This window comes from Chaetodon auriga, chromosome 9, assembly GCF_051107435.1.
Source record: "Chaetodon auriga isolate fChaAug3 chromosome 9, fChaAug3.hap1, whole genome shotgun sequence".
NCBI lineage: Eukaryota > Metazoa > Chordata > Actinopteri > Chaetodontiformes > Chaetodontidae > Chaetodon > Chaetodon auriga.
Window position 1 is genome coordinate 28983959 of NC_135082.1, and position 24798 is coordinate 29008756.

The window sequence follows — 24798 nt, forward strand, 5'->3', positions numbered from 1 at the left end:
ACATCAGCTCAGGAAGATGAGTGTGACGTATGGAAAGATGCAGAACACTGATTGGACACTGACAGGGAAGGTCTGTAGTGATTGGTTTAGTTTAGTTTGTTAAAATAAAGTTCAACAAATATCAGTGACATCAGTAAGATGTTTATAGCAACATGGATATTTTAATTCTTAACAGTTATTTCGCAGCTTTTCGTGCAGTTTAATGTAACCACAGACAGACAGGTCGACGCTCTCTCGGCAGGTATCGCGACAGCTGACTCAAATCTCAGGTACCTTAACGTGAAGGTATAGCACAAGCGTCCTGTCGGTCGCCTCCCGTGCCGTGGCTCTGCGCCTGCGCAGTGAGCCCCAAACGGAGAGACGGGGCTCGAGCCTCCGCACCGTACAACAACGAACGGCAACAAAAACGGAACAAATCACCCAACGACAGCGGGAACAACCGTCCGTTAAGCCACCGTGAACACCCGGGCATTCACGGGGACAACAGTGAGAGAGAGGGCGGGGGGAGAGCGGAGGCAGGCGGGGGTCGGTAGACCGGGAGCCTGCCTGTCTGTCCGCCTGCAGACGGTAAGACAAAGCGGAATGAAGCGGCAGCCAGCGCCGCTTTCAAACGGCGTTTAAACACTGAGTCACGGTGCTGGATTCACCGCTGCGTCTTAAACTGAGCGTTTGTTAAACGGAGTTTTGAATATAAAGTGTGTTAACGGAGGGTTTCAGGGTTGAAGACATGGCGGTGTGACGGTCCAGATGTTGGCCTGCTGATGATGCTCCATGTTCTGACAGGCGGCAGATACACTGACACCACTGTCCCGATGTCCTCACACTGTCTGTCCTGGACCTGACAGTCTAAACCCAGGGTTTACTGATTGGAAGGACGACAGGAAACGCATGCTGGGACACAACGGAGACCTGTGGGGGACATACAGAGACATAAAGAAGCATTGAGAGACAGAAGGAAAACAGTGATTCTGAGTGTCAGGTGATTTTATGAATATCATCATCATGAATATTAGTTAGATTAGATGGAAAAATACAAATAGACAGTATGAAGAGACATAAAGAAAACCTTTGGAGGACATGATATAGAAGTCTGTGCTTCGGAGGACAATGTGACATTAAAGCAGATGTTGAAGTCAAACGAGGCCTTTTTAGAGCAGGAGACTAAAGACATTTTGGACTTTGGTTAATATAAAGAAGACAAAGCAGATAACGAAGTCTCTGAGGACATCAGTTGACATTAAGAGCCCACATTAAGATATGTTCAGAACATTAAGAGACAAATGAGAGACTTTGAAGACGAACAGAGAGAGACTGTATTTGAAGGACATCTATGGGCATTAAGAATAGATTTTGAGAACACACTAACATATGAGGAGACAAAGACACATAAGACATTATGAAAACTTTGAGAGACATGGTGACATTTAGAGGAACCTATAGAGAGGACATAAACTGACACTAAACCAAATTTTCAGCACTAAAGTATTAGGATATAAAGAGACATTAAGATATGTTGAGGACATGCAGGAGACAGTTGGACTGAAGTCCACAGGAGGACAGCATGTTGTTGGACTCGTTCTGGTCTGAAGGACTTTCTTTTTGTTTCCTACACAGTTTGGATGTAACGAGGACTGAGAGGACGACATGACGTCCCTGATTTGGACCCAACTCCCTGTCCGGATGGTCCGGATCCGGGTCCTGGTCCTGGTCCTGGTCCTGGTCCTGTCCCACTCGGCATCGGCGGCCCGCTCTGACAGAAACATGGTGTCGGAGGAGTACGTGGGCGTCACGGTGAACGCCACAGTGCTGGACGGACGAGGAAACACCATCCACGTGATGAGCAGTGACGACGGCACGTACGGACAGAACTCACCGAAAATAGACACCAGGGGGGTCGTCATCGCACCTGCACCGCATCACGGAGGTACTGACATCACAGCACACCTGAGGCCACAACACATTAGGTTGAATTTCATCAGAGAAGCTTCGGGTACATCCACATTTGCCCACTTGCGTCATTTCCCTCTCGGGACTCTCGAGGTTCATGTTCCGACGACCGCGTTCATTTTTTTACACTTTGTTTCTGACTAATCAGGTTTTGTCTGCCGGTTTGAGGGGCTGGCATAAATACTACAACACCCATGAGCCCCAGTTGCCATGGCCATGGAGAAAAGGCCAATCAGAGCAGCTGTGAATTCAAAAGGCTTTTTCTTCATTGACACAGTTGATAACAAAATGTGTCGCCATAGTCACTGAAGTCGCCCATGATGACCCGGAACCCATCTAAGCTGCAGATTGTTTTCATCTGTCTAAAAAACATAATTTCTTAATGTGCCTGCGAGTCGGAGGTAACTTCTACCACCACAGTACTTCATGTTCGTTCAGTCTGATGAAGAACTGAAACTCTGACAGCATTGTGTGTCTGAGTTCATCAAACTGTGGGAATCGCGTTGAAGACCGAGGACAGACCGATGGAGGGAACGTCCTGGCATTTAAAACCTTAAAACGACCTCAGTCTAATTCCCGAATGTCTGACCTCAGTAACTTTTTGAACTTGTTTTCAGGGAGTGAAAGCAGTTACTGTATTTCAGCTGCTCCTGTGGACACCAGGTCCTGAATGGAGGTGAGGATGTTTCTTCTCTTGTAAAACTAAAAAATACTGTTTGAAAACACTTTGGACAAAGATTAAACCTCACCCTTGTGTCGCTTGTCCACTTGTTTTCTGGCGTGGCGTCTTCTTTGCCTCATTGTCGTGGCCTGAACTGTCAAATGGGGTGGTGGCTGTGGCTCAGGAGGTAGAGCGGTCATCCACCGATCAGGAGGTCAGTGGTTCGATCCCTGGCCTCGGCAGTCCACATGCCGAAGTATCCTTGGGCAAGATACTGAACCCCAAAACTGCCCCCGATGCGTGAATTCATATGTACGTTGCTTTGGATAAAAGCGCCTGCAGATGAATGATTGGAATTGTAAGTGCTCATGACTGCCCCCTGTGGCCGGAGGCCGGTAGCTGTCTTTACACCCAAAGGCCCCAAATTACTAAGTTCAGCCAGCGACCTATGTTACTTTTTTAGATTCAAATGTATGTGAAAGAAACAGCAGGAAGTTTTGGACAAAAAGGTCAACTTACTGATTACAGACTGATGAGTCCACTCTGACACTCTATGATGTGATATGTCCTTTGTACTGTGGGACGTTGTTGGCAGCTACACACTGACCACTAGTTTTAGATCTGTATTATGTGTGCAAATGAGTTGCGTGTCCTACGGTTTGTAAACTCAACTTGCCGTTTGTGGGACGAATAATGAATTCAATTAAATTCATCAGAAGTGTTTTCAAACAATGTTTCTTAATTTTCCAAGAGAAAAGACTCAAGTGATGAAGCCCATATTAAAATGCCCAACTTTACAGCAGAAAGGTGTTTTCAGGTTAGTACAAAGAATGTTTTTGTTCTGAAGCTGCACAGGCGAGAATTTTTATACAACTTGTTCGTTCAACTGCTGGGTTTCACAATCAAACTTCATTCAGGTCGCCTCAGCTCCACCCACACTCCACCTGCTTGTGCATTTTTGGATTAGCCGGGAGTTTGGTGGAGTCAGGCACTGCCAAGATGATGACGGCTGGAGTCACTGAGCCTCACAGTCACTCTTCACAAACCTGAGGGTGTCATCAGAGACTATGTCCACATTTTAATCACGGGTTGTGTCTTTTTGTTGTCCATTTGTGTGTCTTTGTTGTTGGTTTGCATCTCTCTGTGGTTGGTTTGTGTCTCTCTGTGGTCGGTTTGTGTCCCTCTGTGGTCGCTTTGTGTCTCTCTGTGATCAGTTTGTGTCTCTCTGTGGTCGGTTTGTGTCCCTCTGTGGTCGCTTTGTGTCTCTCTGTGGTTGGTTTGTGTCTCTCTGTGGTCGGTTTGTGTCCCTCTGTGGTCGCTTTGTGTCCCTCTGTGGTTGGTTTGTGTCCCTCTGTGGTCGGTTTGTGTCTCTCTGTGGTTGGTTTGTGTCTCTCTGTGGTCAGTTTGTGTCCCTCTGTGGTCGGTTTGTGTCTCTCTGTGGTCGGTTTGTGTCCCTCTGTGGTCGCTTTGTGTCCCTCTGTGGTCGGTTTGTGTCTCTCTGTGGTCGGTTTGTGTCTCTCTGTGGTCGCTTTGTGTCCCTCTGTGGTCGGTTTGTGTCCCTCTGTGGTCGGTTTGTGTCCCTCTGTGGTCGGTTTGTGTCCCTCTGTGGTTGGTTTGTGTCTCTCTGTGGTTGGTTTGTGTCCCTTTGTGGTTGGTTTGTGTCTCTCTGTGATCGGTTTATGTCTCTCTGTGGTCAGTTTGTGTCTCTCTGTGGTCGGTTTGTGTCTCTCTGTGATCGGTTTGTGTCTCTCTGTGGTCGGTTTGTGTCTCTCTGTGGTCGCTTTGTGTCCCTCTGTGGTCGCTTTGTGTCTCTCTGTGGTCGCTTTGTGTCCCTCTGTGGTCGCTTTGTGTCTCTCTGTGGTCGCTTTGTGTCCCTTTGTGGTTGGTTTGTGTCTCTCTGTGATCGGTTTGTGTCTCTCTGTGGTCGGTTTGTGTCTCTCTGTGGTTGGTTTGTGTCCCTTTGTGGTCGGTTTGTGTCCCTTTGTGGTCAGTTTGTGTCCCTCTGTGGTCAGTTTGTGTCTCTCTGTGGTTGGTTTGTGTCTCTCTGTGATCGGTTTGTGTCTCTCTGTGGTCGGTTTGTGTCCCTTTGTGGTTGGTTTGTGTCTCTCTGTGGTCGGTTTGTGTCTCTATGTGGTCGGTTTGTGTCCCTCTGTGGTCGGTTTGTGTCTCTCTGTGGTTGGTTTGTGTCCCTTTGTGGTTGGTTTGTGTCTCTCTGTGGTCGGTTTGTGTCTCTATGTGGTCGGTTTGTGTCTCTATGTGGTCGGTTTGTGTCCCTCTGTGGTCGGTTTGTGTCTCTCTGTGGTTGGTTTGTGTCCCTTTGTGGTTGGTTTGTGTCTCTCTGTGGTCGGTTTGTGTCTCTCTGTGGTCGGTTTGTGTCTCTCTGTGGTCGGTTTGTGTCTCTCTGTGGTCGGTTTGTGTCTCTATGTGGTCGGTTTGTGTCTCTATGTGGTTGGGTCCCTTTGCTCTGTATCTTGTGGATCCTGTGGATGTGGTGTGTGTAGTGGATGCTGTTGCAGATGATGTAGTTTCTGTAATGTAGTGTGGGGCAGATGTCATGTGTGTATTGTGGCTGTGGAGCAGTAGATGTAGTAGATGAGTGGATTGTGTGGATGGAGTGGATGTAGCAGATGTAGGAGGTGTTGCCATTGTAGCAGATGTGGCCGATGAAGCAGATGTAGCAAGTGTAGCAGGCGTAGTGCTGCGGCACTGTGGAGGCTCTCCGGCTGCCTTCAGGCTGGTGAAGGTCAGAGCATCACTGCTCTCTAGTGTCAGGTCACAGTCTGATGTAATGGATGTAGCAGGTGTAGTGGCTGTAGCAGGTGTAGCAGGTGTGGTGCTGAGGCAATGTGGAGGCTCTGTAGCTGCCTTCAGGCTGGTGAAGGTCCCAGTGTCTCTGCACTGGAGTGTCGGGTTACAGTCTGATGTAGTGGATGTAGCAGCTGCAGTGAGTGTAGTGTCTGTAGCGGGTGTAGCGGGCGTAGCGCTGAGGCTCTGCAGAGCCTCTCCGGCTGGCTTTGGGCTGGTGAAGGAGATTCGGGTTACAGTCAGATGTAGTGGATGTAGCAGTTGCAGTGAGTGTTGTGGCTGTAGTGGGTGTAGCAGGTGTAACGGGTGTGGTGTTGAGGCTCTGCAGAGCCTCTCCAGCTGCCTTCAGGCTGGTGAAGGGGTGTCGGGTTACAGTCAGACGGTTGAAGGACACTGCAGCAGCTGGACGGAGCTCAAACTCTCTGTGATGTTTTAATGTCTCATTTAACTGCTCCGAACATCAAAGTGATGCTTTCAGATAAATCAAGACTTCATTAACGCAGCTTCACATAAAACACAGAAAGAAATGATAAGTTCAAATTATTTCCAGTGAAACCTGAGAATGGAGAGAAAATTGACTTTGAGGTGGAATCACAGAATTAGTTTAAACTTAATAAGATCTGAAGAAAAGCTACAGCAGAGCAGTTTGTCTACGAGGAAACCGTGAATGGAAACATTATTTATCTCTGTAGTGCTTTTTGTCAATTGACACAAAGCTGAGCGGCAGAGTTTTTGATCAGTGATTTGTTGTTTGTTATTTCAGTTTCTCACATGTGAACATTCACTGTTTCCTTCGTCCTCCTGTGACATCACACTGAAACGTCAGAAAAGTTTCTGTTTGAATCTCCTAAAACCTTAAGTTATTGTCACAGTGACAACTGCGAAGAATTTAGGGACTTCATCCACCACCTATAACATCATCAAAAGATTCAAAGAATCTGGAGGAAGGCTGATAATCAGCACTGAATGCCTGTGACTAGGGCTGGGCGGTATACCGCTTCACACCAAATACCGGTGTATATTTTTGTTATGATATGAATTTTTAATAGATCGCCACACCGGTGTATGTGATTACACAACGTTTAGACGGGACTGTTTTCAATGTTGCGCTTCTGAACACGCATGGTGCGGGTCGTGGTGAGGGTAAACTGTGGTGCTCTGGTGTTACGTTATGGTGAAGATGGATGGGATAGACATTGAAAGCTCTGAAATCAAAGCTGCAGAACTAGTAGAACATGATGACACAGAAGAACTTGTGCCAAAAAGAGGAGCCATGTCGGTTGTTTTTTTGGTTTAAAAAAAACAGAGCAAGTGTTGTCGGGCTAAACACCAGCAATTGCTCCGCCACCTTAGCTGTAAGCACGTCTTATCAACAATGTATGAAGTTAAGATCAGTGCCCTCCACATCAGCAGCTAACACAGGAAAAGCTGAAGAAAAACCGAGCCAAATGTCATTTCAAGGCGCATTTGCTAGAGGGACTGCCAGCGACAGAAAAAGCAAACAATGGATTGAGATTACAAACTCCATCACCATCCACCTAGCCAAAGACATGGCCCCACTTAACACTGCAGAAAAAGAAGGCTTCAGGCAGATGATCGAGCGCCGCCTGGACAGGGGGCAGCGTGAGACGCCCGCCGTTCAGATGATCAATGCTCACGCCAGGAAGCACCAATCCTAACTTGTAGCAAGCCAGAATGTCGGGGAGAGACTCAGCTAAAAGCCTCTACCAAGCATTGCCACCCAAACGAAACATAATTCATACAGCAACAAATTATATGTGCATGTGGCAAAAAGATGAAAATAGCGTATGTCCATTTTAGAGCGTCTGCTCATTTCACCACTTCATGCAAACCACACAAGCCTGGTATCATATGAAAGCAGAGCGTCTGCTGATCACGAAGATGAGTGCACGTTTATTTGTATCACACACAAATGTATCATGTCTGTTAATACAGAGCATAACGTTACAATTAAAATGAAAATGTAAATGTTGTGTCCAGTAACCATGCTAATGGTGTGTCTCTTCAGTGGTGGACCGGCAGGGCTGCGACCCCAGCACTCGTTTCCTGGTTCCTCCTCGGAGTGTCCACTGGGTGGCGCTGCTGCAGAGAGGAAACTGCACCTTTAAAGAGAAGATCCTGAAAGCGGCAGCCTACAACGCCACAGCCGTTCTCATCTACAACAACTCCACCGACAAGACGGTCAAGATGGGACACGAAGGTCAGAGTCTGCATGTTCTACTGTTCTACACCTTGTGAGCTTAACGTTGGTGAACGCGTGTCATCACAGGGGGAGGTGGGGTATGAAACCTTCGACGAGCTCATCTACTACACTACAGTATCTGGTCTGTGTGGACGTTCAGCAGGACAAAGACAGAAGCTTGATTAGACTGTTAGAGTCAACAGTCTCACTCTAAGAATCATATGAACACGTGTAAACACATGTGGATCTCATTCAGTGTGGCTTCACTTCCTGAGGAGATCGTTATCTATGATGTTAGGGATGTAAAGATACCAAAAACGTACGATACAATAATACCTCAATATAAAGTGCACGATTCAATATTTATTGCGATATTTAAAAAAGCCAAAGAAAAATGACTTGGAAAAAATGTCCTTCATTAATAAATTAGTGTGTACAGCAATTTTTATTCATTTAGTTTTTAGCTGAAAGTGTTTCTTCTTTCCTTCTTTGACAAAGTAAAATCAAAACAGACTTCAGCTGAACAGAAACTGTCCTGAATGACTGAACCAGGTTCAGTTTCAGAGCAGAAACGGTGCAGCAGTCAGCAGCAGTCCTTTAATAAAACAATTCAAAGAGCTGTTCCATCAGGTGAACACGTCCAGGATCGGTCTATGTGCCGGCAGCTTTAATGGTCTCTGATGGTGGTCGGCTCGTCCGTGGTCGTCAACCTGCGGTGAAAAAATGCCACCACACGCCTCAGTCGACCGAGCAGACGGCTGCAGCGGCCTACATTCAAACCTGCCGGTGAAGTGTGTGCAAAGGTTAGCTCATCGTAAAAGTTCAAACTTGACAGAAACCAAATAAAACTCAATCCATCTTTTCTTTCACTGTTACAACAATCAGCCCCTCTGCTTTGGTCCTGAGTCAGATGTTAAAATATTCCGTCTCTAAATGCTGCTTTTCCTCGCTGGTCGTGACCGACCTTCCTCTCGCTGCTCTCCTGAATCACGGCCCTCCTGTCCCGGCCTGCCGTGCCTTCATCATCCTGAGTCCTGGTCGGAGCTTTTGTAAATCACCTAGGCGCTGTTTTCCCTGTCACCAAACTGGCCTCCTTGGTCTCCTTTGTTGTTCTGTCCTGATCCTGCCATGTTCACTGGGACACTGCTGAGCCTGGTTCTGGTTCCAGCAGTATAGACACCAACAACCCCCCCGGTGATCCGAGCTCTTGGCCAGGGCAGACTCCAGTCAGCTAACGGAACCATTAGCTGCATGGCTAACTGAGCTAACTAGCTAACAGCAGCTACAGCAAAGAGTACAGTTAGCGGTTTCTCTGGTGTTACACTGCCTCGTTTGTTTGGAGGGACCTTCCTCAGATGGCCAATCTGCTTGTTGTACTTTTACTTTTTAAAATACAAGGAGGGGATTTGAATGGCAGGAGGAGCAACCAGGACACAGACAGACAGGAGGTCACTGTGACTCTAAGTACTGCAGGGAGGAAAAATGAGCCATGTGCAGAAGAAAGACCACTGATTGCTGCTGGCTGCTCAGCAGGTACAGCACACTGGGTGTTCACAGCTTCTTCGAGGAAGAGGAGGAGGGTGATGAAGATATGTACGTGAGGAGTGACTTCCTGGGGATCAATGTCGAGTTCTAAGTATAGACGAGAAAGTGTCATTAATTGATGAGGTCACCCTGACCCCACACTGTGTGTGTGTGTGTGTGTGTGTGTGTGTGTGTGTGTGTGTGTGTGTGTTACTGCTGTCATTGGTGCTGTATGGCAGAGAGCAGAGAGGAAAAAAAAACAACTTTTTATGTTTCTGACTGTCAAACTGGAGTCTCTTCTCATGATGGCGGACAGTATGGACCATTGCATTCTGGGAACCATAGTTTTCATACTGCAGTACTGACAGTATCAGAATCAATATGCAGTACTGTTTACAGTACAGTACTGTTGTAGTGTCACACTGCAGTTCAGTGCAGTAAGGCGGCCACCAAATATCCTAAATTTGAATGAATATTCAAATTGTAAAAAAAATCTATACGTTCGATTGTAAATTAATATTCAAATGTGAAAAAGCTGCATTGAAAGCAATGCATGACGGAGAGGAGTCACAAATCCAGTTTCTGTTGTACTTTTTCTTTTGTTGTTTTTATTGGGAAAATTGATTGAAGTCGGACATGTTTAAATCTATGCAGGTGTGTAAATGTAGATGTGAAAATATTCCTTGTAAAGTCTTATCTTATGTTATCTTATTGTATCTTATCTCTTGGCGAATGAAGAGTTTATTTCAGTCAATCCAGAATTGCTGATGATTGTTGGAACAGTTAAAAGACAAACCAACAAGGTTTTGATTGTTTGTTTGTTTGTTTGTTGTTTTTTGGTCACTTTTGAATGAACTGTGTTTTACGCTGAAAAAATTACTGTTGTTTGGCTGTGGCAAGAGCGATATGACCAAAATAAATGAAACAGATCTTAATCTTGAAAATGTATGTAAAAACACAGCAGTACAGTGTAGTACAGTTACACTGTAGTACAATGTAGTACTGTTACACTGCAGTACAGTGGTCCTCATTTTGTTTCTTGTTCTTTTTCTGTTCTGATTCTGGTCCTGGTTCTGTCTGTGTAGGCACTGGTGATACAGTGGCAGTGATGATCACAGAGGCGTATGGTAAAGAGATCCTGGCTCACCTGGAGAGGAACCTGACGGTCCTGGTATCTGTGGTGGTGGGTCAACGTGGTGCCACCAAAAACATCAACCGAGGCTCGCTGGTATTCGTCTCCATCTCCTTCATCGTCCTCATGATCATCTCGTCGGCCTGGCTCATCTTCTATTTCATCCAGAAGATCCGCTACACCAGTGCCCGTGACCGCAGCCAGGTAACATGCTAACACACCGCTAACATACTTGCTAGCAGGCTAGCTCTATATTGTCCAGCACCAGATACCTACCAGCTACCTGCACCAGACCCCCTGACAGGTAAGCCTGCAGTCAGGTCACATGCTAACATACACCTAGCACACAGCTAAAATACAGCACCAGTGGTCACAACCACAGCCAGATACAATGATAACACACTTAACACACCAACACACTGCTAACATACTGCTGTCAAGCTAACTCCTGCTCATCATAGTCATTGTCCTCCCCCTCCCCTTCTTCCTTCCCTCTCCTCATCTTCCTCCTTCACTCCTCTCCCTGTCTCCTCCTCCTCCTGTTCAGATGAATCATTAATATTTGATGAGGTGAATCTCCACCTTCAGTGTAATCTAACCCTCCTCTCAGGACTCCCTCCGCCCCCATCCGCTGCAGATCAACCTTCACGTCACCTCCATGCAGTTGCACTTTGAGTCTGTTAGAGAAGCAGCAGGAAGAACATAGGCCAGCTGAGGCTCATGGGAAAATTTAAAGATACCACCGAAGAAGATCACATCTGCTGACTGCTGCACAACACTGGACCCTCGTACACACAGTAGTAGTATTTGAAGTACTGGAGAACACTGGACCATCGTACAGACAGTAGTAGTGTTTAGAGTACTGTACAACACTGGACCCTCGCACAGACAGTAGTAGTATTTGGAGTACTGTACAACACTGGACCCTCACACACACAGTAACACAGTAGTAGTATTTAGAGTACTGGAGAACACTGGACCCTCGTACAGGCAGTAGTAGTATTTGGAGTACTGGAGAACACTGGACCCTCGTACAGGCAGTAGTAGTATTTGGAGTACTGGAGAACACTGGACCCACGTACACGCAGTAGTAGTATTCAGAGTACTGTACAACACTGGACCCTCGTACAGGCAGTAGTAGTATTCAGAGTACTGTACAACACTGGACCCTCACACACACAGTAACACAGTAGTAGTATTCAGAGTACTTGAGAACACTGGACCCTCGTACAGGCAGTAGTAGTATTTAGAGTACTGGAGAACACTGGACCCTCATACACACAGTAGTAGTATTCAGAGTACTGTACAACACTGGACCCTCACACACACAGTAACACAGTAGTAGTATTTGAAGTACTGGAGAACACTGGACCCTCCTACAGACAGTAGTAGTATTTGGAGTACTGTACAACACTGAACCCTCACACACACAGTAACACAGTAGTAGTATTTAGAGTACTGGAGAACACTGGACCCTCGTACAGGCAGTAGTAGTATTTGGAGTACTGGAGAACACTGGACCCTTGTACAGGTGGTAGTAGTATTTGGAGTACTGTAGAACACTGGACTCTCGTACAGGCAGTAGTAGTATTTGAAGTACTGGAGAACACTGGACCCTCGTACAGGCAGTAGTAGTATTTGGAGTACTGGAGAACACTGGACCCTCATACACACAGTAGTAGTATTCAGAGTACTGTACAACACTGGACCCTCACACACACAGTAACACAGTAGTAGTATTTAGAGTACTGGAGAACACTGGACCCTCGTACAGGCAGTAGTAGTATTTGGAATACTGGAGAACACTGGACCCTTGTACAGGCGGTAGTAGTATTTGGAGTACTGTAGAACACTGGACCCTCGTACAGGCAGTAGTAGTATTCAGAGTACTGGAGAACACTGGACCCTCGTACAGGCAGTAGTAGTATTCAGAGTACTGTACAACACTGGACCCTCACACACACAGTAACACAGTAGTAGTATTTAGAGTACTGTACAACACTGGACCCTCACACACACAGTAACACAGTAGTAGTATTTAGAGTACTGGAGAACACTGGACCCTCACACACACAGTAACACAGTAGTAGTATTTAGAGTACTGGAGAACACCTGCACAGCCTCTCCTGAAAACCATAGACATAATATACGTAGACACCTCATTAGGTGCTGGAGCGTAATCCAGCGTCGCCGCCATATTGGTTGGGTGTCCTTGCTCTAGCTAGCACCAGAGCCAACAGAAGTCAACGTACAGAGAGCAGATATATATGTATTTATGTATGTGTGAAAATCAGTGTATATCACAAACATCAGCAGTTCAGTCCAGGCTATTGTGGAATCTTTGTCATCCTAAAGCCTGTGAACAGTTTAAATTTAGACACGTCAGGCCAGAAGTTGTGTGTGTTTGTGTATGTGTGTGTGTTTGAAAGCAGCAGTGCACTGTGGGCCGACACACATGATGAGTTGGTCAAAAAGAAAAAAAAAGCTTCCTCGTTTCGACAGTTTGTTTTGGTGAAGTTTTATTCCAACAAAACTGAGTAAAAAACTTACTCAAAGTTTAATACGCATGTCAACAGGTCATATAAGATGTCTGGTTTTTGTGTGTGTGTTGTGTGTGCACGCACGCGTGCATGTGCCTGAAACAGTTACATTAAATATACTCAGCGCACAAAAACAAAGATATGAAGAAATTCTTGTGTTATTGGTGTGTACAGAAGGGTTTGTGTGTGTGTGTGTGTGTGTGTGTGTGTGCGTGTGTGTGTGTGTGTGTGTGTGTGTGTGTGCTTGTGCATGCGCACACGCGAGTGTGCGCGCACGAAAGAGAGAGAGAGAAATAAATTCCAATGAACAATCAAACTGTTTCTTTATTAAAATCTAAAATTAATTCATTTATACATTTCTTAATATGCCGTACCACATGTCTCTATTATGCTCTTTAACAAAGACAAAGTATTTCAGCATGAAATCACGTATTTTTAATGTGTGACAGCGCCCTGTATCATAACTACATCTCTGCCCTTTGTAACAAACCGTAGTACGGAAGCATATTGCTGCCACACCAAGGAAAGAAGAGGGGCTCAGTATCATGTAATTACATGAAAAGTTTATTGTTATAACAATATCTTTTTCACGTTATTTCATGATATGACATTTTCACATTATAATGTGAAAAACAATTATCACGTTATTTTGTGATAAGATGTTTTTACGTTATAAGGAAAAATATAAATATCACCGGACTTATTTTAAGGAAAGTTAAAGTGTATGATTTGTAGAAAATCCAGCACACCATCAGAATTCTCCAAGTTAGCTTTAAGTAGATTCTTGGTGATTATGTAGACATAACTGTGAATATATTTATTTTATTTTTTTATTTTTTTAAAAAGACAGAGTGTCACAAAATCAGGAAGATCATGGGGAGTACATTTAAGGCCCCTTCCGAACCAATCAAGTGGGTCTTCTCTTGGGTCTTTCATGTTATAACGTGAAAACATCTTATCACGAAATAACATCAAGATCAAGATCAATATTCCTTTATTTGTCTCGCGAGGGGAAATTCCAGAATACAGCAGCATCAGTAAAGATTAATATAAGAAGTGCATGCAGATTAGAAACAAAAACAGTATATACAAAAGAGTGAGGATTTAAATAAAAATAAAAAGAAATTGTTAAAAAAATTGTAATGCATGAAAAAGATACTGTTATAACAATAAACTTTTCACATATTTATGTGATAGCGAGCCCCCTTTTTTACCCTGGTGTGGCAGCAATACGCTTCCATACCAAACCGTGTGAAAATCGAGTAAAAATTCGGGGAGTTTTGATTATTGTAGTTGGGCATACACCTTCCTCCGTAGAAATAAATGCACTGGTGGCGCATGGGAGACCCATCCAAGATGGCGGCTGTGCTGATTCGTCAGCTCCAATAGGCAGCGTCAGTCTGTGAGGCATCTACGTATATTATGTCTATGCTGAAAACAGCTCTCTTTGTGCTAAGCTAGGCTAACCTGTTTGTCTGTTTGTGTCTCAGTATGTTGCTGTTTGTTTTGTGTTTTTGTCTCCGTGTCTCTGTCTGTCTTACCTTTCCTTTTTCTTACTGTGTTTGTGCATGTCTGTGTGTGTTGTTGTTAATTTTGTGTCTTTGTGTCTCTGTGTCCTGTAGCGTGTCCCTGTGTCCTGCAGTGTGTCCACCGTGACAGTTTTTTGTGTTTGTCCTCAGTGTTCAACTTGTCCGTCTTTCTTGTCTTTTCCTTTGCAGTAGACTGTGCTCCTGCTCATTGATTCACATGTTCATCTTTTCACAAATTTTTCAACATGTAGTGATTTGTCCTCCCTCTGTGTCTCTCAGCGTCGTCTCGGTGATGCAGCGAAGAAAGCCATCGGGAAGTTGACAACGAGGACGGTGAAGAAAGGAGACAAGGTAAGCACAAGCAGCTGACAGATTCAGGGCCTCCAGGGGCTTCAGGACCTCCAGGGGCTTCACGGCCTCCAGAGCCTCCAGGGGCATCAGGACCTCCAGGTGCTTCAGGGCCTCCAGGGCCTCCAGGGGCTTCAGGACCTCCAGGACCTCCAGGACCTCCAGGGCCTCCAGGGGCTTCAGGACCTCCAGGGGCTCCGGGGGCCCAGTTGTCTTTGTGTAGTTTCTTGGAGTCGCCTGCTGGATGCTGCTGCCTGAACACGCAGTTGCAGACTGACTGAAGATACACAACATGTTGCTGCTTCCACTGAAGGAACTAAGCTTCCTGTAGTCACGGTGACATTTGACTCGCTGCCTCCAGCAGCACATAGAAGTGTTAATTTCAACCATCCTGACATTTAGAACAGTTTAATTCACACACTTTTCAAAAAGGATTCAAATGAATGTCCAGGTCACTCATCAAAGAGTTGACTTGGGATGTCAGTGGTTAAGTGTTAACTGGTTAACCAGAGAGAATATTTTTGGTCGCCCTCTCTCTCTCTCTCCTCTACTGATTGGCTGAACTAAGACTTTATTTCAACCAAAGCAGAGTTAGTGATGATGAGCAGTGAAAGATGAAACAAGGACGTTTTGATGAGTTTCATTCTGTTTCTGTCAGTTTGAATGAACTTTGTCTCTTGACTGTTTTTGTGAATGGAGTCTTGTGAAACAGCTGCTTCTGGTCAAACAAAAAGCATCTTCCTCTTCAACAAAGCGGTCTGTCTCTGTAAGAGCCTTTCCAAAGTGTTATCAGACACTTACATTAATAATCTGAGCTGTCAGTGATAAAAACAAATGCTTTTAGTGGACGAACGTTGACGGCGTGGAGCGATTACACTGAAGCCTGTTTCACTGCTGCCTGCTGCAGCGCTCTTGCTCAATAATGGACCACTTTCAAAAATTGTTGTCTCCATCTCTCACTGAGACTCAAAAACACAGGAAAAGAGGGTCCAACACTGTTAATATGTGACTGGAATTTCTCCCGTTTTGCGGGACATTGAAATTCTTCCAGGACACAGCTGATAGGGACATCCAGTCCAGCATGATCTTCAGCTCAAAATTAACTGGTTAGTTACTGCTTAATGGTCATTGGGCTGTTGAAACAAATTGATCTGAATCTGAGATCCCCATTCAGACTAATGTCCTGCCTCTGACCAGACAGATCACAGTTTAGCATAGTGATATCCTGGACAGGCCACTGGAAGCAGCACTTCAGATTTGTCCAGTGTGGACCAGGTGTCCTGTCCAGCACCATTCAAGCAAATGCTTCACTGAGCTCCCTCGATCATGTGCAGCAGCAGTGATAGAGGACACTACATATACTAAATAAATCCTCAACAGCTTTCTCACTGCACACGGCGTGAACAACAACCAAGTGGAGTCGCTGGTTAATGCAGTGAACATATGGGATTCCAGCTCACATTGAAGGAGCCTTTGAACCCCACCCACCTTAAGAGTGGCCCCATCGTAAACCTGTCTGAGTATTTTGTTCGTACTCAGGCCAACTTTTCTTAGTAATGAAGTATCACCAGGAGTACCTGTTTGACTTTATGCACCCTGAGGTCGTCTGGAATTATACTGCTGCTGCTGCTAACAAATGCACAGCTGCCATCTGGTACTGAGGTAGCTGCTGCTAGTCGTGAAAACAGCAATCCAGGCCCCAGTTGATTTACTACTGTGTCCTCACCTGTAGAAAAACAAAACAAACAGATTTTTACCTTCTAGTACGAGAACTTATTGTATCCTCCCTGTCCTGAGAAACAAAAAAAAAAGAAAGAAATGGTATACCCTTGCCCCGGTGGTGGAGGAGAGAGAGGATGAGGAGGAGCAGATGATGGGACAAGTGGTGCATTGATGGCTGCTGCTGCACCTGCACTTGTCCCTGCCGCAGCAGTGAACAGTTGTGAACTTGGCGGTAGCTTTTCCTGTTTCTGTAGTATCCACACAGAAATACCATTATTAATACACTTAACTGAGCTTGACAGGCAATATTGTCTGAAGTGAAGCTTCATACTGATTTTTATTTCAAAATTTGCAAGGGGTTGAATGACGTCAGTCACTTTACACACAACTTAAAACCCTCAGAATCCCTCCATACATCCCCTAATTCTCACTGAAGGGAACCCATAATCCACACACAGTATCATGATAGACCATTTCATAAAGAGTAAAGGTTTTGATGTTAAGCAGATTTCTGTTTAGCCATCATTTAATGTGTCTACTTGCATGTTAAACATGTTAACATGTTCTCTGCGTGTTTTGCAGGAAACTGATCCAGATTTTAACCACTGTGCAGTGTGTATTGAAGCATACCAGCTGAACGATGTGGTTCGCATCCTTCCTTGCAAGTGAGTCTGAAAACGATAGCAGTGACTGTTTACATGAGTTCTCATGCTGACGTAATATATTGGATTTTGTTGTAGTTTAAAGATATTCAATCTGCGCAACCAGTATAACCAGCAGATCAGTATTGATCCAACTCACACTAACCAAGGTCATGACAGAATTTTTACAGCTACATTTTATTTCAAATGGTGGATTAAAAACATCACACATGAAGTCTGAACTCATTTTTCAGGCAGCTAACTGAACCTTCTCAGATGATTTGACAGATGATCCATTTTCAGTACTGTCTGTTACTTATGATGGTTTGGTGATCAAATCTCATCTGATAAAGTATGTCTCTGTGTCTCTGCAGACATGTCTTCCATAAAATGTGTGTGGACCCCTGGCTGAACGAGCACTGCACGTGTCCCATGTGTAAACTCAACATCCTCAAAGCTCTTGGCATCATGGTGAGTCATCGCCAACATCAACAACAGGAACAGACCAGGTGTGTTTGTAAGACAGCTGTCTCCTTTCTCTCTGTCCTCTGTGTGTCCTCTGTGTGTGTGTTCCTGGTTCTCAGACCAATCTTCCTTGCGTGGACAGCGTGGTGTTGGACGTGGAGCGTCTGGGTGTCAATCAGGCGACCGGCAGTCAGAGGGTGCAGCTTGGTGACAGCAACCAGCCTTCCATCAGCCTGGAGCCGCTCAGCCCCCCCCACCCCGAGGCCACACCCAGAACACCTGCCGACATCACCATTGCTGTGACCAGTAAGAATGCAGCACCACATGATACACGCAGCCACCATATGGCACACCAAGATCACCAACACTGTTTTAGAGACACTTAACACTGTTATAAACCAACTTAACACCGTTATAAACCAACTTAACACCGTTATAAACCAACTTAACACTGTTATAAACCAACTTAACACTGTTATAAACCAACTTAACACCGTTATAAACCAACTTAACACTGTTATAAACCAACTTAACACCGTTATAAACCAACTTAACACCGTTATAAACCAACTTTACACTGTTGTAAACCAACTTTACTCTGTTATAAACCAACTTTACACTGTCATAAACCAACTTAACACTGTTGTAGCGCAACATAACACTGTGATAAAGCAACTACGCACTGTCATGAGCAAATTTTCACTGTTATAAAGCAACATTACATTGTTATAAAACAACTTAATTACATTTTTCATTTCAGTTATATTTATATTGAACCAAATCACACCAAAGGTTAGCTCATGATACTTTGCATACAGAATAGGTCTAGACCGTACTCTTTATTGTACAGGGACCCAGGAATTCCCTCATGACCAGGCATACGGCAACAGCAGTGAGGAAAACCTTCCTTTAAACAGTCCGTTCAAACTTCAAACAGAACCAGGCTCTGGGTGAGAGGCCATCTGCCTCAACATTGGGCTTAGAGAGAGACACAGAGACCGAGAGAGAGTGATATGCTCAGCAATGACAATAATAACACCAGCTATATTAGTAACATCAATATATATAAATTTGCCACCCAAACTGCTCCGACCTACCTGAACTCCCTCATTCAGGTTTATGCTCCCTCCCACTCACTACGCTCTGCCCAGGAATGCCACGTGGTGCTGCCTGCTCAAAAAGGCCCTAAGTCTCTAGCTAGGCTCTTCTATGGTTCCCCGGTGGTGAAACGAGTTACCAAACTCCATTTGTTCTGCAGAGTATTACTTCGTAGCATTGCCTGGTAGCACCAGCATTTGTACTTGTGATTGTAAATTTGCGCTAGGGCACTGACACACACCCATCCAGAACCTTGCTTGTGATGTATGAAAATCTCATATGTACGTCGCTTTGGATAAAAGCGTCTGCCAAATGACAAATTGTAATTGTAAAATGATGACAATAAAAAAGTATATGATTAGTTTATGTATATAACAACAGGAACATGTATAAAATAATAGCAATAATAATAATAATAGAAATATATGAAATATATATAATAGTAACAATCACAGTAGTTATCAAGCAGGGCCACAGCAGTAGGTGCAACCATAGTTCACAACCAGTCGTGGCTACAATTCATTGAAACCTGGGAGACGAGAAAGCACAAAGATTCCAGGTAAGAAGCCAAGTGGAGGGCCTTTCTGTGTGGAGTTTGCATGTTCTCCCCGTGTTCACCTGGGGTATCCTCCGTAAAATATACCCCCACTAAAAATATGCAAGAAGATCACCACCTGACCAATGGTGACGCCGAAGATGGGTCCCCGGGCGCCGGTCTGGCTGCCCACCGCTCCTGGTCTGCCGAGGAGGAGGGACGACCAGGATGGGTTAAAGGCGAAAGTTAAATTTCACCTCGTGTGCCGTGTGCCGTCGTGGTTGCATGTGTGTGTGACAAATAAAGGGGAATGTCTCCCCCCGATTCTTCTTCTTCTTCTTTTTCTTCAAAGTGAGTAAGATAGAAGTGGAGAGGAGGAGAGAAGAGCCCAATGCATCATGGGAAGTCCTCTGGCAGTCAAAACCGCTAGCAGCATAACTAGGAGCTAATCGAAGGCTAGCCTCAGCCAGGCCTGAATGTATCCTTTATTACAGAGGAGCAAATCCGGTGTAAATGATTACAGACTACACCTACCATCACCCTTCAGTTGACCAACAAGTGCCTCAAAGACAACATAATGACTTCTGATCTTTTTTTAGCTGGATTATTTTGATCCATCCAACATAATTCTTTCAGTTATTACCCAAAGCTTGTGACCATAGGTGAGGGTTGAAACATAGAGCGACTGGTCAGTCGAAAGCTTTGACTTCGGACTCAGCTATCTTCACTGTCGTGGTCGGGCACAACACCCGCATTACAGCTGATGCTGCACCAATCTGGTTGGCCATCTCGCGCTCCATTTTGCTCTCACTGGTGGACAAAACCCTTGAACCCCTTGGCTTGGGACAGTAACAAAATAATTTATCAAATTGGGATAATTAAAAAAGCAGTCTAAAGTCTAAAGTAACTTCTTCCCAACTCGGAGGGAGCATTCCACTGTTTTCTGAAAAAGAAAACGTTGTTTAACAGATCTGACATTAATTTTAAAGAAGTGATCTTCACTTAAAACTCAACAGAATGATAAGATGATTTAATCAATGTTTAAAATCATCCTGGCTGGTGAATCAGGCAGGAATTGATTTCGATTTTGTAACCTGTCCTTCAATTTCTGTTTGGTATGTTGCAGCATCTCAAATTGTCCACTAGATGGAGCCAATGACACGATAATTACACACAAGATAATGTCACCAGTGCGAGATGAAACTCTGACGTTCACATTTTGAAGTAGTGTTGGTGTTGAAGTTCATACTGAAGGGATCTGCCAGTGTTATCAGAGGACAGAACAGCGCAGATACAACCTGTCATGATTTCACTGAACAGAAATATTGTTATTGAAACAAGCCCAGTCACTGCGAGTTGTTGTAAATATTGATCAGTCTTTTGCTTAGAATAGTTTTATAGTAGAGGGATCACACCCTGACTGTGTAGAGTTTTAAATAATTCTGTGAAGACCAGCTGCCTTTGGAAGCACTTAGAAGTTTAATTATGAAGTATAATTATAATAATAATATAATTATATAATTATATAATAACAATATTTAACAAATTGATGTGCTTTTTTTCTGAAGTGGATGTTTGTCTCTTTCATCAGGCGGTGGTCACTTCTTCAATAGGAACTCAATGTCTCCTCGCAGCGTCGTCTGTGAGATGGAGCTGCCAGACATCCAGGCCTCACTTGACCTCTATGATGACAACAAGTCCTGAGGACCATCCTCATGGTTATGACCCCTAACCACCTCCACCTGCTGATGGAACCTTGTTTCCTTTCCAGAGGGGGAGTCTGATAATGCAAACATGGATGAACTTTGTAAACGTCATTTATTACATCAGACTTTCTTCAGACTGAACATGGACTCAATCTGGATCCTCGCTGGATCCTGATCTCAGTTTTGGCCTGTTAGCTCAATGTTTTCATTTTCCCCAGTAGAAGAAAAACTTTGGAGGACACGGAGCTCATAGTTGGGTCAAATCATTGAAAACTGTTTTCTATTAATTAATCCAGAAAACTGAGCTCCAGGTCCAATTCTGGTCCCGGAACCAGAACCTGAAATAGGTTCTACGAGTAGAACTGGAGGTAATGTTGCTGTTGAGTTCCTAGAAAGGTTCCTGGAAAGTTCTGAAGTCCCTAAATGCACTTCAGTGCATGTGTTTCTGGGAAAGGATTCCTGGGAAGAGTTCCTGAGTTCCTAAAAGTCCCTGGAAATGTCCTGAATTCCTTCAACATTTCTTGGAAAGGTCTTGAATTCTAAAAAAGGATCTGGAATTTCTTGAATAGCTCCAGGGCTCCTGAGGAGGATCTTGGAACAGTTCCTCAGTTCTTAAAATGTTCCCGGATTCCTTGGTTCTGAGGTGGGTGCCTAAAAAGCTTCCTTAAAAAGTTTAAGTTCAACAAAGTTCCCAGGCTCCTTGAAAAATTGCAGAGATCCTAAAGAGATTCCTGTGTTCCTGGAAAAGTTTGTGTGTTCATAAAGACAGTCCAGTCCAGATTTCCTCAATAACTTCTTGAACAAGTTCCCAGGCTTGATGAAAAGGTTCCCTGCAATGTTTATTGGATTCTAAAAATGCTCTTAGAATGGTTCTTCAGATCTTAAGATGGTTCCTGGAAGGGGTTTCTGAAAAAATCCCTAAAAAGTGAAATGTTCCTGAGATTCTAAAAAAGTTATGGAAACACTGACATATGGAATATATATATATATATATGAAAAGTTTCTGAGTGCCTAAAAGATTCCTTGAAACGTCATTGAGGTGTCAAAAGGAGTACCTGTGTTCCTATAAAGGTTTCCAAGGACTGCAAAAGGTTCCATGTTTTCCTGGAAATGTTCCTGAGTGCCTAAAAGGGTTCAGGAAACATTTCTTCCTTCAAAGGTTCCTGAAATGGCTCTTGATTCTTTAAAGGGGAACCTAAATGGACCTGAATGTTTCAGGACTGAAACCAAAACAAACGCAGAGAGCCTGAACCCAGAAAACGTTCCTTTCAGCGTTTTCTGATATTCTGCCTTCAGTCAGTCACAACTCTGGACATTGGAAAATCTGGAACCCAACCTTCTGGTTCGTTGACTGAATTAATACACCACTCACAGACCTGGATCCAAACTCCTTGACTATGAATACTGACTGAACTTGTTCTTCCTGTCTCATCATCAGACTGGAACCCAAACCAGACAAAGACCTGGACCCCGGTCCTCTGTAGAGACTCTGGAGGAAATAATTATGTGAACAGTGTTAACTCCCCTGTAGCAAAAGAACATGTTTCTCATGTAGTACAAAGAGATGTTAGATTTAAAGGAACAGTCCATTTTTTCAGTAAACCTCCTTTCTCTGTGTTCAGTAACATGGAGTTCCTCAGGGTGTGTCTTGAAGGGGAAACCGAACTGCCTTGTTCCATCAAAAAAGAGAAAGTTTATCTCCAACAACCTCGAGTCTGGCTGATTTTTATCTTGTTGGTTAATCAGCTCGTCAGCAGTCCATTCTGTAGTCAGCTGGTTTAATTGACAATTGAAGTCAACACGTCTGCAGACCTGACATCTGGGGTCCGTATGTCTGTGAGCCAATGAGAAGAAAGCATCCTCGAGTGAAGTGAGTCACTTCAGCCACAAAAAAACAAGTAGGGTCACTGTCATTGCGATTTTACTCCTTCTGCTCAGAAGCTAAGGTTCCATCCGATGAAGCTCAAATTTTATCAGAATTTACAGAAAATCATCAAAGTAAAACATGAATGAATGCTTTTTTCCATCCACACAACCAAACGCTGTCTTCAGAGTGGGCCTTTCCCGAGTTTTGTAGATTCTCCTACATGCTTGGAAGGGGATGGTGATGATATAGATTCTCAGAATCCAGTATTTGTTGCTCTGTCTTGAGATCAATGGTGAGCTCATGCTTTTACTAGCTGCAGGCGACTGTTATCTCACGTTGAGTGAAAATGTCTGAGGCCAAACTGCCGAACTGCTCTTAAACTAACATTTAAGTAACATAGAGCATACGTGATAGAAGAACAAACACCACAGAAAGACACTGTCAGTATGAAGTGTACATTCTGAATTCTGCAGTGTAAACTCTGGAAAGCAAACAACAGGTGGAAGAACTAGATCAGCGCCAGACCTTTTCTGTTGGAGAAACGGTTCAGCGCAGTTTGCCGGTCCTGGATTGATCAATGTGATGAATCACAGCCAGGAGGAAGAACTTCATCTTCGGCAAAACTCCAAACACCGTAAAGCTGTTAACCTGCTGTCACTGTGATAACACTGGCAGCAGAGCTAACAGTTATTGTCAGTTTCAATTAATTGTGAAAGTGAATCTGCCTCTCACAGTTTTCTAAAGTCTTTGTGGATGTCTTCAAAAATTTTTGACCAACAGCCCAAAACACACACAGATTCAGTTTAGAGATATGAAAGAGAGAAAAATTAAATCTAACACATGAAGAAGCTGACACCACTAAGAGTTTGGTGTTTTGGCTGAAGAATTAACAGTAATCAGCCAATGCTCTTCCATCTTGTTCCATGAAGTAAGTGGAGCTGCGTCCTAATGGCTCACAGAGGTGGATTCCTCAGGCGTGACGTCTGCACTCATACCTGCGGCTGTGATGCTAACTGCTGCTAACATGCATTCATATCTCCACTCTGAGTGTCTGTCTGTACACCAGAGAATCAGAGGGTTTCCTGAAGTGACGGACTGCTCCTTTAAACTGTATTAAACAGCTTCTGAGTTACTCGGCGTGTAATAATCAGCTCCAGTGACGGGGCTCAATATATAAGCAGCATTATACAATCTATAACCTGACTGATCAATCAATATTATCTCTGAAGTGACCTGAACACATCCCAATGGAGTCCTGAGGACCTGCCTGTCCTTGTCTGACTGTCTGTCCTTGTCTCTGTGTCACATGGTAGTGATGTTGATGATGATGATGATGAAGGAGGATGTGTGATGCTTTCAGTTCACTGTGTCTTAGTGTCTCAGCATTAAAGTCTCATTATTACCTTTAACATGCGGAAGTCTCAGTATTTATACACACACACACACACACACGCACACATTTTCAACAGATGCATGAGCGTAGCTGTTGTTCCCGACGGCCTCAAAGCAACCAAGATCATCCCAGTGCCAAAGAAATCAACTGTGACTACCAGGCCGGAGCCTTCAAGCCATTCATCACAAAATGCTGCAAGAGGCTACTACTGAGACACATGAAGTCCCAGCTCCCAGAACAACTTGACCCACTGCAGCTCATCTACTGCCCCGACCAGACAACTGACCACACAGTCTCAACTGTCCTCCACCTGGACAGAAAGGTCAGTTACAGCAAGATGCTGTTTATAGACTTTAGCTCAGCATTCAGCCCAGTAATCTCATCGAGGCTGGTTGGAAAGCTGAACTTGTTTGATGATGCTTTAACTTGTATGTGTTTTGACAGCAGTTGTTCCTAAAGAAAACAGAAGGTGATAACAGCTTGTTTCTAATGTAATGTGCCTAATAATGTAACGTGTGAAAGGACAATCTTCATTGATATATTTACATTTGTTACTGACAATAATTTGTTTTCGTCTTTTGGGAGAAGAAGATAATGAATTGACTCAATCCTCTGAGGATGAATTAACATTTAATGAATTGGAAAGTTTGGAAAGAGGCAGAATTCCTTATATGAATAAATA

At 44.2% G+C, this 24798-nt stretch overlaps 1 protein-coding gene across 1 annotated transcript; it reads left to right on the forward strand.

Moving 5' to 3' along the window:
* The first annotated feature begins 330 nt into the window (after positions 1 to 330).
* On the forward strand, positions 331 to 24132 carry rnf130 (ring finger protein 130). Its single transcript, XM_076739053.1, has 10 exons — positions 331 to 567; positions 784 to 979; positions 1615 to 1924; positions 7443 to 7634; positions 10226 to 10476; positions 14621 to 14692; positions 16994 to 17076; positions 17427 to 17523; positions 17637 to 17823; positions 20742 to 24132. The coding sequence occupies exons 3-10, from the start codon at positions 1645 to 1647 to the stop codon at positions 20852 to 20854; spliced, it is 1275 nt and encodes a 424-aa protein (XP_076595168.1). The 5' UTR covers positions 331 to 567; positions 784 to 979; positions 1615 to 1644; the 3' UTR covers positions 20855 to 24132.
* Positions 24133 to 24798: the final 666 nt, after the last annotated feature.